Below are 16247 nucleotides of genomic sequence, written 5' to 3' on the forward strand. Positions count from 1 at the left end.
TCTATAGGGCTCTTGCTGCAAAAAGCTAAGACACTCCTTCTTCGGAATTTAACTTGCATAGCTGTTGTGATGATCAAATAAGATAGTTCCATGTACACCATCACACACTCACTGGAGGAAGGGAAGGATACAAATGAGATAAATAAAAATTCTGCTACATGCTTTTTGAAAGTGTGAATGTGCTTCCCTGATGTGTCCCAAAGTGGTGGTGATGATTGGAGATCCTGCTGTCCTGGCCTCGAAGAATCCATTCCTGCCTAAATAGAAGGTCAAATATAAGGTATTATAGGGCAGAATGTGTTCTCAGCACAAAATAGCTACAGCATGTATGTGCCTTATAATGAATTAGTAAGCCATACTTCATTGCAGACTCTGACCCAGAAACATAATTTCATCTCTTTTCTTTATTTCTTTTAGAAAATAATTACATTTGAATCAAGAATTAACAGCTGGAAACTGTTGGCTTCAAACGCATTCCTTTGCCTCTTGTTTCTTTCAGTGTTCTTTATGTTTGCTCCCCCCACCCTGCCCAAACGGATTCATTATTGACCTAGAAATAACGGTTCATCAGAACTGAAACAGACTGTGACAAGCCTCTGAAATCCAAAAAAGCTACACAGCATACAAGTATGTCTTGGGTGGATTCTTTCACATAATAATACATACAGGAGTTTAAGCCAAGCCAAGCCTGAGTAGTTTGATTAGCAAGTGCATGGGTTGACTTTTACACAGAACAGTCGCTTGAGATCAGAGGTTCTGAAGGTCAAATCACACTCTTAAAAGATGAATTGGAATCCCTTTTAAAAGGCTGCCAGGGCCACGCATTCAAAGGAAGCATCCGTTTGCACAGTGCAGTGTTTATTGCTTACATGACTTGGAATCTAGCATGCCTCTCAGCCAAGTTGGAATCACTCCCAAACAAGCACTGTGTGGATTTAATCATACTCCTGAAAGTGTTTGGTTTTGGGTTTTGTTTGAACAAATTGCTAAGAAATGAATGCAGCCAAATTAAAAAGAGAAATGGAGGTTGGGGAAAGAACAAGTGTGGGGATATACTGGAAAATGGATTGATTTCAAAACTGTGAAAATTGATTTTTAAGTCTACCAGGGATTCAAAGGTCTCTGGGGCATTAAAAAAAATGATGAAAAGGCATGACAGGCATAACAAATGAGGATAGATTGACAGTGTCTAGAGTACAATGTAAGTGGAACAAAGCAGTTTGAACTCTTGTGTTGGATAAACATTTTCTTCTAAATTTTAGAATGCCATCCATTCTAGAATTTAGAAAATGTTTATCCAACATCATCTAGGATGGACTGGTTCTATTCAGATTCTAGAGAGGAATGACACTGTGAGAGAACGACAATGGAAAAGAAATATCTAGAAAGGAATGGTGATGAGATAGCATGGGCCTAGTAAAATATTTGTTTAATGACTATTCTAGATTGGATTGACTATGGCGTCAGTTATCCCAGGCAGAATGGATATCAGTGTCATTTCATTTACCACAGTTTGCCTACCAGGTGGAAAGGTCCACAATTTCCCCATTTGCTGACTATCTGAATGGGATATTTTTAACACAGTTACCTGTGTTAAGTTAAATAAATATCGTGTATATGAATAAATATTGTATATAAATAAATAATGTGTTAAATATTAATTAATTAAGGTGTGGTCAGACACACTAGTGCAGGGCTAGGCAACGTGTGCCTCTCCAGATGTTGATGAACTACAGCTCCCAGCATCCCAGCTGTAATAAATTTTGGCTGAGGGTGATGGGAGCTGTAGTTCAACAATATCTGGAGAACCATATGTTGCCTACCTCTGCACTAGCTAGAGGTTTATCCCTTGCTTGTAACTCACTTCAACCTCAGATTTGCCCATATTTCCAGCATTTTATTACGGGTGCTGCCATTTTCATTTCCTTACTGTCATAGTGCCATTGCTCCATTTTGGAACCTGTCAATCCACATTGATTTCAGTACAAATATTGTCATTCTTTCTTTAGGCACTCTAACATGCTGTCATTCTGTTCTAAATACTGTAACTCCTCTAGTTCTCCGTTATTTGCTTCTGTTAACATTCCCCTATAAATCATTTCTGGATTGGATTGAAAACACTCCAATCCAATCCAGAAATGGTCATTCATTCTAGGGGCTGTCATTCCAATGCACTCCACTCGAAATGAGGAGACTCCATTGTCACTCTCTACAATGACATGTATTACCCCTGTGCTCTATTATTTGACATTTCTTTAGCACAACGACGTATTGGGAGCTTAGAAAGCACACGAGGGACAGGGTTCCACCTTGAAATTTTGCAATATATGCAGTCTACATTAGTCTGACAAATGAGTTGTTGGCTGGGAGGACTAGAGAGAGAGAGAGAGACTCCCTAGGGCTGCAGTTGATTTGAAAGTGCATCAAATAAACTGAGGAGGGAGACAAGGAATAGATTATGGAGACAGGCTGGAAGAGGAGCGTGCCAACAAGCCATTATTTTCCAGGCTGTTCCATGGTTCGGCTCTTGCGTACCACCAGTCGCGTTGTTCTGCTCTTGCTTTTTGGTATTTGTTCTGGATCTGGAACAGGGGAACTCTCCCGCCACCGCCAGGCGTCCCTGCCCAAGGGAAGCCAAGGGGCACCCAGTAGGGAAGCACAGGAGAGAGAGCAGAGATGGAAAACAGGCGTAGCCCTAGAAAAGCGTAAGTTCCCCAAACTCCGCCCCCACCCCAATCTGTTTACAGGTGCAAAAGTCCCCGGAGTAAATGAAGGAAAAGTGGGAGCGGAGGGGATGAAGCGTTGAAAAAGTACTGGGCTGTACCACAGGGCTCTCTCCCAGGTCAACTCAGAAGCCAACAAGGCTACAGCGACACCCCCTGAATTCCCGCCCCGCCGAGCGGGACTTAATCGAGACTGGAATGCGCGATTCAGTGTGGCTAGAGTAGGCGGAGGAGGACGAAGAGGCTCCTCTCTTCCCGCCGGGGCAGCTGCTGCCTGCGAAGGGGAACCAATGCCTCCCCCAGCCTCCTTCCCTGGAGGAAGCCTTGGGAGTGACGTGTGTGGCTCGACGCTGGCCCCCGAGCAACTCCTCCCGCCCCTTCCCTAGACAGGGGGAGGGAAGATGGGAGGAGTGAGGTGGGTAGAGCTGGGCTGTGCGAGCCGCGAAGTGTTGACTGGAGGAAGCTGCCGCCGCCAGCGCTGCACCTGAGCGGCTGGGACTAGAGAGAGGGGCACAAGCAGCGGCGCTCCCTTGGCGTCGGCGGGACTAGCAGGGGCGTCTGGTTGCCAGAGGCGGCTCGTGCTGCTCCGCTCGTCCATGGCTTCAGCCGGCAGCGGCATGGAGGAGGTGCGCGTCTCCGTGCTGACACCGCTCAAGCTGGTGGGGCTGGTGTGCATCTTCCTGGCGTTATGTCTGGATCTGGGAGCTGTGCTGAGCCCGGCGTGGGTGACGGCAGATCACCAGTCTTACCTTTCCCTCTGGGAGTCCTGCAACAAACTCAGCAACCCGGGGACCTGGACCTGCAAAACTACCTTGAACAGCGGTGAGAGAGGCGACCTTCCCTGTCGCTGGTGCCCACAAGCCCAGGGCCTTTTGCCTTCTCCCCTCACCCCACCCCTCCTCCTTCTCCTCCTCAGATTCCCCCGCACGGTGTCTCTCCCTAGCTTTCCTCTCTGACCCCACCCATTGCAGCATCGTCCCCGAACATCCCAGTAAGTACGATCTCCTCCTTCCCGCCCCCTACCCCACTCCTGTAATAGCGTCTGGATGCCCCCTTCCCACACACACTTTACTCAGGTCAGCAGCCCCCCTCCCGCTGGAGCTTCCAGCCCCCTGCATCACCCTGGCTAGCCTTTCTCGCTGCAGCAATGTACTTCTCCCCTGCCCCTGTTGCACCCGATTCCCCCATTAGGCTTCTTGACTACCACCTCTTAAAAGAGCAGATAGATTCTTCTTCTGCTGCTGCTGCTTAACTCGCTTCTATCCATAGCCATTTCCTTTTTTGCCCCCTCAAGTGAGTAGCTATTTGTCTAATCATCCAAGACCGAAGAGTTGCTTGTTGTACATATGTAGGGGCATTGCGAATGACTTGCACAGCATCTCCTGCCCACCAGGATCCAGAATAAACCACCCTCCCATCCGTTACCACTTTTCTATCCCACCTGACCTCCTCCACAGCACACCGATCCCTGCAGCCTAATTTGAATCTTTTAAAGCCTGTCATTTATTTCCAGGATCATTCTTCCCATCTCAGGCAATCAGAGATCAGAATACTACAATCTCCCTTAATTTTTATTAACCTATTTTACATGCACCTCTTCCGAAGTAATACACACACCTCATGCCCAGTCCTTCCCAGCACCCTATGATATGAGTCTCTAGTCTGCCGTTCTGCATTCCAGTCATCTTCTGCCTTTTCCTCCTGCTTACCCCCAATTTCTTGTTTTATGTTTGCCTGCTGTCTTCCACAGCTGTCCCTCCAAGTCTTATGAGCCCCAAGTAGGCAGAGAAGCAATTTGTTTAAATGATGCCTCTTTGAAGCAGACTGTTTTGTGGTCATATAGAAAACACACACACACAGCATGCTCTTTCTCTGTTTTGGAAATCAGACTGTATCAGAGGTTGGTTTATGCTAAATGTTTTAATTGAGTGATCCCTTGATTTTCTGACTGTGCTTTTTTAGTTCTTGACTGAGTCTGAAATCTTGTTCAGCTATAGAGGTGATTCATGGAGTAACTGGTTGTTGTGTTCAGCTCTCACACTAGTATTTCATAAACTGTACTTGATTCACAAACCCCCAAGCTGCAATGGACTAGAAAGTTGTGGCTTTTCCAGCTCCTTGAACCTTCAGCCAATCTAAGAAGCAACATTCTTCTTTCACGTTGTATTCTGACATATTCTAGATGCTGTTATCCCCCTAGCAGAAGCTCTCCTCCTCTGCAGCATATACATTTTCTTCTCTCATGCTCCCTTTCCCTGTTTTCACATACCTTGTTGGCTTCACTGGTAGCATATTGTCTCATAGCGTATTGAATAAGGCAAAATTATTCTCCCCTAACTGAAACTTTGCCAATTGAAATAAGCAAGATTTCAAAATAACTGCCCCCCCCCCACAACCAAGTGAGTGGGTTGCTCTGTCTTTTTGGTGTTCCTTTGTCCTTCCACTGTGTCGCAACAACTTTTAGAACCTCCTTTGGAAACATTTCCAAATTAAACTGTAGCCCACACAGAATTAACCCCAAATCAGCTTTTGTGTCATGTATTGCCCCCATTTTTTTCTTTTTAGAAATTGTGCAAGAAAGCATTGGTTTTCTACTTGTTTGACTGCACATCCTCTGTTTTAAGTTTGTTGCTTCTTGCCCTTGCTTTTCTTAAAAAAAAAAAAAAATTATGGCAGAAGCTTTCTTTGGTTTTTAGACTTCTTATCATACCATCAAGTAATATTTGGTTTTTACTGAGGTTTGCTTTCAGCTGTGTCATTTAAACATAGGTTTTTATTTTTACAAAGTAGCTTTTCTGTGCAGTTACTAAGGGAGTCTAAACAAACTTTGTAGGAGAGCTTTATTTTTCTCTTCCCCCCCCCCCCGCCCTGAAATTTATGTAGGAATGTCAGCGTTGACATGTCTCCTTAGCAACAGGAATCCTTTGCCCCCTTTCTCTGTCTCCTGAAATAATATCCCCTTGATTGCATAAAGACCTTTCAGATGGACTGGGTGGGGGCATGGGTTACTGAGTTTCAACTCTACCCCTCTTCTTCTTTTTGTTTAATTTCATCACCTCCTAAAGCATGTGGGACTTAGCAGCACAGTCCTATGCAATTAAATTTAACTGTTCAGTGGACTTACTCCCAGAAAGTTACAAATAGGGTTACAACTTTGGTCAGTCTAATAGTACACAGAACAGCATTGGAGGATTGCTAGATCTTCTCTAATTGTATCTGACAGTAACCCACATTTTCAGGCTGTTTTTTTACAGGAGGTGTGGGAGAAAGGGTAGATAGAAGCTATAGGCTGGACACTGATGGTTTTTTTCTTTTTTAATAGATGGGTAGAGCAGATAATTGTTGCTATATTTTCCTGCTACTTTCAGAAACTTCAGGACTCTTCAATTCCATCTAAGTTCAGTGAGGTTTGCTCATTTTTGCTAAAAATAGTTTCTCAGCTTTTACAAGCTGGCAGGAAGGAAGGAACATTGAGGTTCTCTGAGAAAGACCTTTTCTTTCATTGTATCTTGGCTGAGGGTCATGCTTTGAAATATCTCCTGAAACAGGAGAATCTGCACTGTTTGCACATACATGCCCTCATGCGTATATAGATACTCGTCCTTTGGTACAAGCAAATCATCTCAATTAACCAGGAGATGGTTCACATTGAGTCCACTCTGCTGGGTAATGGGTCAGGCCCATGATCCTCAATGTAGTTTGCTCTGCATTGGTGGTAGCCCTTTGTCACTGAGAGCTTATATTCTATTTCTTCTCCATAAAATTCCCTCTTCTGTTGTATCCATCCACTCTTCAGACATTCCTTATGACTGCATGGCATGTGTACAGCAATTGGGATATACAGGAAATAAGCAGACAGTTTCTGTGAGAAGACTGTTTAGTTTTGGCACCATAATTGGAAAAACTGAAGGAACCATAGGCACAAGACATTTTTCCCACTGTCTGAAAGCATTTGCTTCATTGTCCCTTGAAGGAGAGCACCTCAAGTGGCACTATCAAGGGCAGGCACACGCTGGAGCCTGCTAAAGCATAGCCAAGGTTTAATTAAAAACCTTTGTCTTAATTAGACTTTAGGCCCCGACTGGTCTCAGAAAGGGCAAATTCAGTTGTGTGTGTGCAGCAAGGGATGTACTCTGAGCGATTATGTCAATTGTAGCAGAAAATAGTCCCTTTGTCCAGTTTTGCTAACGGCCAGCATATCCCTTGTTAACTACATAGCATGCTTTTAGCCTTGCAGGTCTTTCTGTAATGCTAACTGAGCATCAACATGTTTCAGCTAACAGTGCTAATACTAAAGCAGAAGTGAGGGTTGTGTATGCATGGTAAATATTTCAGGAGAAGCCTAACTGTATTCAGTTTGTCTGAGAATCAGTTTAGCATGCTGTTGTCACTCATCTGAACAAATAATCTGATAAATAAATCAAGATATAAAAACATTTTGATATGTAATTTTAAAGGAAAATTGAATCAAAAGATTTCAGCAGCAATCTCAGATTACTTCCTCCAGAGCAGCCTCTTTTGTTTCTGTGGGGCTGCCTTGGAGTAAAACTGTGGAAAATCACAGCTTGGGAGTCTGACTTTGTTCTGATGCAGATTAGGTGCTTTTAAAAAATAAAGTGGTTTCTTACATCAGAGGGGTGTGTGCGCGCACACACTCTTATTGCATTAACTAAGTAAAGAATGTACTCTGCATGCATGACATAACTGCATAATGTTCTCAAGGCACAAACTGTAGAATCATATGTTGGTGAATTATAGACTGATATGCTGTGCTGTTTATTACAGATCAGCCATTCAAACACTGTAGTATTGTTGAAGTTTGTGTGGCAGTTTGAGATATGATCTCCTTGGAAAATGTAGGGTTTTTTTTGTTTTTGTTTTTTTTACATAAATACACACATATGTATTTATACTCAAAAGCCATGTGGAAATTTCCTGTGATATGCTAAGTGATCTAAATAATAATGCACACAGAGAAATATACTCAAAACATTTTTGCTTTATAGGACATTATTGTTCTTTCTGGTGAACCACACAATTTAATGTTTATGCAGCATTCATATCCTTGAAGAGGGTGCTCCTTTTAACTTTTAAAAACTCATGGGACCAAATAAAAAACTTGTTTGTATAGCTTTAAAGATAGTTTTAAAAAACCAACAATGTTAGGCAAAATCAGTAACTTTTCCATTTTTCCATTATACATTTAAAATGTTAGCGATTCAAAATTCAGCTTCTATGAATTGTTGCGCTTAACAATAAAAAAGCACAGACAATTGCTCGTTAAAGGGGAAGAAAGGGAAACACTTGAAGAGATTTAGCCTTATACTGTATGTTAAATGATCTGATCTAACCTCAGCTAGATAATTATAAAATTATTCATTAAATCAACCTGGTTTCAACAGTCATAGTTGACATGTATGCTTATTTTGCATGAAGAGTAGTTCCAAAGCAAAACTGACAGCTCAAAAAGAATCCCCTCCTGAGAATATGTGGATCATGGCTCTAAGAGAGTTGATTGTGATGAATATTTGCAAATAGCTCTGCGAGACTGGTAGTCACAACACACTGTTCTTTCCTGGCTTACTAAAAATGTCATAAATGGCACAAGTGGTGTTTTGTTCAGGTTGAAACATAGCAGAATAGAAAAAAGTCAGAGTTAACATTATAAAGTTTTACACAGTGTCCAAAAAGCTGTATAAAAGGCAAGTTCATAACTTACTCTTATTAACAGAAGATGGGGTTTTTTTTACGTTCTAGATTTCTAGAACATACTCTCTTATCAAAGGAGTAATTGTGTCTTTTCAATATCCTTTTCTCAGTGGTTGGAGGTGGTGTTGGAATCCCATGTCTACTGCTTTAAGATATTTGCTGTTTCCTCATTCAAAGCAAGAACAATCTATGTATGGACTACCTCTTATGAATGTCTTTCTCTGCAAATCAGATGGTGGAGTAGGATGTAAAAATTACAACCAGTTATCTGTGTGCGTTGTACTGACCTGCAACCACACCACCGAATATATGGTTGCTGCAGCTGGGAATTTGTACTTAAAATACATGTGCTCAAAAGCAGACTTAAAAAAAAAAAAAAAAAAACACCTCCACAAACCTCATGATTCAATTCCAGAGATCCTCATGTACAGTGGATTGTGCTCTTGGCTCTGGACGAAATGATTTGACTCGGTATAAGGCAGTTTCATATGTTCACTTCTTTTCTTACCTCCAGGTGGACTATAAACACTGTCAAATCTGAACAGACCATCTATCAGTTAGATGCTTTGTTGTGCTTTTAATCTGGGCAGGTTTAATATGAATTGATGATTCAAGTTGTGGTGGTGGATACAGTGGCTGATATGCACTGTGTCTCAGCAATATGTAAGGCAGCCCCAATGCTGTTGAGGATGGGTCATTGTGCAATCAGCACTGTTGCTGTCACATTGCAGAGTAGTGATGTGCATGAATGGGTTCATGCGCTCCCGGGAGGTAGGGGGGGCTTTAAGGGTCAGGGAGGGTGCCCTTCCCTTCCCTACCGCTTCCCCCTCATCGGCGATGTGCAAAAAACTGCTGGTGTGTGGGTGGAGCGTACCTCCCTGCAGCCCCAAGTCAGTGACATACCAGAAGTGGCTGACATGCGTGCCATGTTGGGAAAGCGGTGGGGAAGGTAACGGCACCTTCCCTTCCCCTTAAAGGCTCCCTGCCCCTTAAAGGCTTCCTGCCTCCAAACAGGCTCGACTGCTGGACTCCATAAAGGAGCACCGAACCAGTTCATGCACATCCCTATTACAGAGAATGGGTAACGTATTTGTTACTGCAACAGTGCTGATCGAACTTCCACTTGTTCTAACAGTGTCAGGACTGCCTTAGGCACCTGTAGGAGCCCTGATGCAGTTTTGCAGCACCACTGAAATGTACATCATGTCAACTAGTGGCTAACATACCATGAAGTGTTCTGGGGGCACTTGGTACACCATGGACTCTGGTGTATCTTCTAAATGCAAGTTGCACTAGAGTACACTTGTGCAAATGTTGAAATCGTGAGGGTGTTGCACAATCACATTGCCGTTGGAAATAATGGTGAAACTTCTTCACAATTTCAGCATTTGTGCAAATGTGTTCTAGCACAGCTTGCATTTGGAAGATGCAGCAGCATCCATGGTGCACAAAACCTCCTCAAAATGCTGCATGGTATGTGGCCGGTGAGGTCATTCAAACAACCTAAAACTGGGTAAGACAAGTGTCCTACCCAGGTTTGGGAACTGTGTGTATTCCCAGTTTTTGGTTGTGTGGGAGCAAACAACTAGGTCAGAGGAGAGAGAAGTGATTGTGTGGAATCAAGGTAGGAGGAAAAGCTGGATAGAACAGTGCTTTCTTACCCAGCATTTGACCAAAGGCATGAGGAAAAGTTGCCCTACCCAGCTTTCTGGGTATCAAGCTTCCTATCTTGATTCCACACTATCACTTCTCTCTCCTCTGACCTAGTTGTTTGTAGGGATATGCATGAACCTGTTTGGAACTTCAAGGGTGGGGGAAAGTACAGCCCCCCGCCACATTTCCCCTGCTGGTGCTCTATAGTTGGAGGGCTATAGGCCACCTCCAGCCTCAGAGGCAGGATGCCTCTGAGTACAAGTTGTAGGAGAGAAACAGCAGGAGAGAGGGCATGCCCTCAGCTCCTGCCCATAGGCTTACAGCAGCATCTGGTGGGCCACTGTGTGAAACAGGATGTTGGACTAGATCGGCCTTGGGCCTGATCCAGCAGGGCTGTTCTTATGTTAGGTTCTCTTTGTAAAACTGGTCCGGTGGGGTGGCAGTATACATCCCTGCTGCCCTGTCCTCTCCTCAGACCAGAAGTAACCCGCATACGTCTGGTCACTTCCAGTCCAAGGAGAGGACGAAGTGGTAGGGAGGTACTCTGCCGCCCTGCAGAACCTGATTTGCAGAGAACACCAGCCATGGTGCCATGCCTCTCTCTGTCTCTTCCCCAACTTTTCCAGTGGCCAGTTCATTCTTATTCAAGAACTCTGCTCAACAAAGGTGTTTAAAAATAGGTAATTTTTTTGTGGGCGGGGGGCAGGCAACAAAAAACAGTGGCAATGCATGTGCCTGTGATGTTGATTTGTCCATAGTTAATTCATGTCATCATCAGTCACCATGTTTTACCAGTGGATAGAATTTATCTTCCTACCTAAGGCTCAATAGCAGGAATGGCTGTAATTATTTCCAGTTTGAAAGAGAGAGAGAGAGAGAGAAAGAAAGGGGACAGGGTGGGGTGGGGGGCGCAATAGGAAAAGCTGAGTCCCCTTGAATCCATTGAGCAAATTGGACTCTCTGGGAATCAAGAACTTTGTGAGACAGGGAAGGTTGCCTGTTGGTTCTTAGCAGAGTCTGCCAACACAAGTATTAGAGAAGACATATTATTGCTTATATTGCATTAACTTTGACATGGTGTATCTCTGAATTATCAATTGGTCCATCAAGAATGTATAAAGCACACACGCATGCATAGAGCGCACACACATGCACTGAGTGGTGGGGTGTCAGGGAACAGTTCACACATCCCTTTGAGACTGCTTCAGAAGCCACGTTTTGCACTTCAGGGATCATGGTTGTAGGTAAGAATTCTCTAACATTGTTACAGGAAGTTACTCAAGTCAGGAGGGGATTTGTTGTAGACCCCTGTAGCTAAGAGACAGCAAAGATAAGTAGTCAGGCCTCTTATTCCTCTTCATGGATCCTGGCAGATGATTTGGAAAAGAAATGGCAGGGAAAGAGAGGGAACAGAGCTGCAGAAGTTCAGGAGCTTTACGATCTCTAAGGAAAGAACACAAAGGTAACACAACAAACAGCAGCTTTACGTAGCCTCCACTAAACCTCTATTGGTCAATATAGAATTGTGGAATCACAGAGTTGGGAAGGGCCATGAATGTCTTCTAGTCCAATGCCCTGCTCAGTGCAAGTATAATGAACGAAGGCACATAGCTGCCCAGATTACTTTAGTTAACATATAAGAAGATGGCAACAGATCCAAATATCCAGTTTTGAGACAACAGAAATTTATACAAAAATAAGAAAAAGAGAATGGGTAAGAGGAACAGGAAGTGGCTTGACCCTTCCCTAAAGGGTGTTTGTATTACACTGAGAAGCCTGTCTTTAGGCAACACATCTCCTATTTTGGGTACTCTGATTTAGGTGTTTGAGAATGTTATACTGTCAGGGCCTAGCCGCATTGTCAGTCAAGCTGTGGTTCAAGTTCCAGGATGGGCAGGCAACAGCTAGAAGGCAGTCTGGTGCCCAGGTTCTGGAATGGACTGACAGAGATTCAAGGGCTAGAGACATTTTGATGTGGTTAAGGGTGGGTCGTTCATTCCAGCACAGGTAAATAGTAGTGGTGGGGAGCAAGGCATGGACTTTTTGGAAGGACAAGTTGCCCAGGTTGGAGAACCAAGCCCGAGACTTGTTATATAGGGACCAGCAGGGCCCTTATATTGTCTTACCAAGTCGTCTGCGTCTTTTGGGGCTGGTGGAATTTCTCCTTTCCCCTCCTGCCACTGTGAGGGGTGATGCTGTTGTATAGCACAACTCAGATCTGACATACTTGTAAGGTGTCTCAGTGGTGCAAATGCAAAGGCATGCGGGCCCCACTGCCAGCGCCCCTAGCTCAAGCACCTTACACATGTACTTCTTGAACCTGTTCGAGATTATACAAAATGATTACACCACCTCACAATGTTTTTGTTTCTTTAAAACATGGTAGAAATCGTAAGTGAAGTGTATTCTAAACTAATTTATCTTGCTGTAACTGCTTTTGTATATAGCTGCATTTAAAATTTTAATGCCCACTACTCCTTTAAATATTTTTTAATTGGACTCCCGAAGTTTTAAGGATGCCTTTACTGCTCATGATAATATAAAGTAATCTAAATATTTTATGAGGTTTATATTTAGAACCAAGCGGACTGTAACCTTGACTCATAATCTGCTGGAAAATATGGCGGCAGTTGGATTCATGATCATAATCAGTTGGATGCAGGGTCTATGAGATTGTATTATTTTATGCAATGTTGCTTTCTTCAGCAATACAAGTAGTAGTAATTACTGTATCATTGCCAAAATGAGAGATAGTAACAAGTGGCATCCAACAAAACCGCTTCAGTTCAGTGCTGTCAGCATTTCATTATGACTCTGATGGAGAAAAGGAAATATTATCCTTCAAGGACACCATCCAACCAAAATTAAGACTTTTTTAAAAAAAATTGCACTAATTTCAATAGAAAGCTAGGCTCATGACTAGCTTTTTCTCTACTGATATCAGTGAGATGTAAAAATGTTTAACTTTGGCTTGATCATTCCCCAGATTTGCAGTTCTATGAAATTAATGGGAACTCCAGATATTACAGAGGCTGAGTTAAACATTCAGATTACCTTGACAAAGAAAAACACACCGACTCATGAACAACACATTGCCTTGTTGATTCAAGAACAGGATGCCCATGCTGCCTCTGCCCATCTGAAAACTGCATTAACACTGCTGAAGAGCCTCTGCTACTCTTTAAAATAGCATCAGTGCTTAGCAATTCCATTACTGCTAATCAGAGGTGCACCTAGGTAATCTTGGAGCCTGGACCTAAAGGCTTTTGGAGCCCCCCACAGTATTGTTAACATAACCACACCACACGGAACAGACTAAAACGGATTTGGAGGGGCCCCCAGTGGTGTGGAGCCCCTGGACTTTGGCCTGGTAGTCCATGGGTAAGAGTGCCTCTGCTCTTAATAGAAGAGGCGTCGCTAAGCCCTGATGCGGTTCTAAGGAGCCATGGAGGCACTCTATTAGTGTCAAAACATTTTTCAAATAGATGGAAGCAGCGCGGGTGTCACACACTTGGATTAATGATATGTGTGTCACCAGTTAGAGTATAGTGGACAGGATCCAATCTGCACACATATACCATGAGTGAGCAAAAAGTGCTTCCTCCTGTGCATATGGAAAGGTGCAAAGCTTCCTTCCCGTGGCATCCTTTTGTGCCTTACTTAAGGGGTGTCATTCCAGATGATCCTTGATCTGGGTGAGCTTTTGTAGCTGTAGGGGTTGCCAATGCAAGGGGGAACTTTAGTCCCCAAGTACAGACAGGGCACCAGCATGCAGTGGTTTAGGTTCTGGACAGTGATATACAATTCTGTAGGTATAATGTGTACAGCATTCCCAGCGTGTAGTATGCATTGTAGAAGTTTAAATGCCATATGAAAACAAATGACTTCATTTCTATTACAATTATGTCTGAATTATGGAAAATAGTCTAAATATGTCTCTGCCATGTGATACTGATGGAGGGAGAGAGAATGTTGGGCCATATCCAAACAAATATGGTATGTAAGACACAGGAAGTACTGGAACTGTCTCAATACCACAAGAATAATGTCAGTTTTTAATCGCTTCATTATAAGAAGGCTACAGAAAACCTCCAGATTATTTAGAGAAAACCAATTACTAAGCTTTTAGGATGTATGGAACACTGAGTTGCAAACTGGAAAATAATGTAAAAAAATATATCTTGTGCCTCTAACAGTAACCCACTTTGCTTTCAAAGGCAAAGCTAAAGGGCTGGTATAGAAGATGTTAATTCTAATGGCACATGAGGAAACGTATATTTATGGAAGAGGGTTGTTAGCAGAAAGACTTATCAGACTACCACAAAGAAGAAAGATAACCAGTGTTTACAAGAGCCAAAGAGAGAAAGATAATAAACAGTAGTTTCAAGATACCACAGGCAATCTTTTGTTGTTGTTGTTGTTTCAGAATGAATAAAAAGCACGATTCAGCCAAAATTAAGCACAATTTAAGTCCCATTGACTTCACTGGGGAGCGAAATCAAGGGAGTGGAACCATTTCAAATCTGAGTTCAGTTCAAGTTCAACAGCATTTTTAAAAAACTCTGATTTAGTTCCAATTCAGACATTCTGAATTGGTTTTGAACCAGTTTAGAATGCATTTCATATACAATAATAACAGACTCTAGCTTGCAGTGTAAATCTACAAAAGAGTTCAATAACAACTATTAACCTGAGAAAAATATTTATTTCTTGTTGCTCATTGTCAAATGTTTAAATCAGTTTTTCATATCCCTCTCCCCTCTTTCCTTCTCCAAACTCATCAAGGCTCTATCTAAATATCCATTTCCTCTCTCTCAGGTAAGACTCTATCTCACCTTAACAAAAAGGATATCTAGCTAACCTAGCTTAGGATGGATGGCAAGGAAATAATAAAAGAAGCTTATAGAAAACTTGAATTTTCTTCAAATGTAGCTGGAATAGAGAGGAGCCCTCGCCACTCCTTGAAAAAGAATCGCTGAGTGGCCAATTATTGAATCGCTTATTCTGAATTATTGTTACTGCATTTCCTGTTTAGGAGTTCTGTTCCAGTTCAGGACAACTGTCAGATTTTAGGTTCTGGTTCAGTTCCGCTTCACTGAAAAAGCCTCTCTAAACTGTTATTTGGGTTCAGGTTTTGTTCGACTCTTTGCTTACAGCTTTCAAATGTAAATTAATAGGGGTTAGGCTGCAATACTATACACTAGAATTGTGTTAGTTTTGATGGCTGAATCAGAGCTGAATAGCATTGGCCCAATTTGACCTGAATTGAACCACCATCTAATTTGTGTCAGAACTGGGCCCACTACAGGGTGCTTCAGTTTGGCTCCAGTTTGGCAGTTGTAACCATTTCAGTGGTTTTTAATTTTTTTAATGGACAATTTAAAAAATTGGATTCTAATTCCTAATCACTGGCAATCAATATGATTCAATCTTTACTCAGTGCCAGTATGGATCCTTTTTGCTCTGTAAGTTAGGCTTTTTCAGGGTTAAGAGGGGTGACAAACATATTTCTGCACAGAAATGCTTTCATCTATCTGCCTGCAGTTTGGGGTGGGGGGTGGGGATACCATTCTGCCAAATTTTTTGTATTTCTACCATGAAATGAAAAGGTTATAGGCATTTTAGCAATTATTTCTATCAGTAAAGCTTCTAATCCAAATCAAACTGACCCTTTAAATCAGGTAAAATCACTGTGGAATGCCTTGCCAAATAGGCAAATCAATTCACAGTCCCCTTCAAAATCTGATCCAAATTGAATTTTTATTTCATATACATTGACCAGGTATGAGTACAACCGAAACCAATGGGACTTATTTCTAAGCAGACACGCATAGGATTGCACTGTTAATATGTTTAATTTCGGCTATGTTGTTCCCAAACATGCTTACTGAAAGAAATAGTTTATATTGGAACAAGTTGTCTGGAAAACACAGGGAGCTTTCCAGAATGTGATGGCCAAAGAATAATTTGTTAGAGTAACTTTATCAAGTCTGTAATTTGTTCAGCTGTGAGACCTACATCATATCTGTTATTGTAAAATGAAGCAGGAGGCTGCAGCAGAGTTTAAGCACGTGTAATTATACATTTGTCTCATTTTAATTCTCCTTTTTGCACATTATTATAAGGTGTTCATGTTGCTCTAAATATGCAGTGAATGCCCAG

General features: G+C 42.4%; 1 protein-coding gene across 2 annotated transcripts in view; it reads left to right on the top strand.

Moving 5' to 3' along the window:
• Positions 1-2765: 2765 nt before the first annotated feature.
• Positions 2766-16247, top strand: part of TMEM47 (transmembrane protein 47) — a 53292-nt gene continuing 39810 nt past the window's right edge. For both annotated transcript variants that reach the window (XM_053310177.1, XM_053310178.1), the window contains exon 1: positions 2766-3545. In XM_053310177.1, the coding sequence (XP_053166152.1) occupies positions 3320-3545 (226 nt within the window). In that variant the 5' untranslated portion in view covers positions 2766-3319. The remainder of the gene's footprint in view (positions 3546-16247) is intronic.

This window comes from Hemicordylus capensis, chromosome 3 (genome assembly GCF_027244095.1).
Source record: "Hemicordylus capensis ecotype Gifberg chromosome 3, rHemCap1.1.pri, whole genome shotgun sequence".
Taxonomy (NCBI): domain Eukaryota; kingdom Metazoa; phylum Chordata; class Lepidosauria; order Squamata; family Cordylidae; genus Hemicordylus; species Hemicordylus capensis.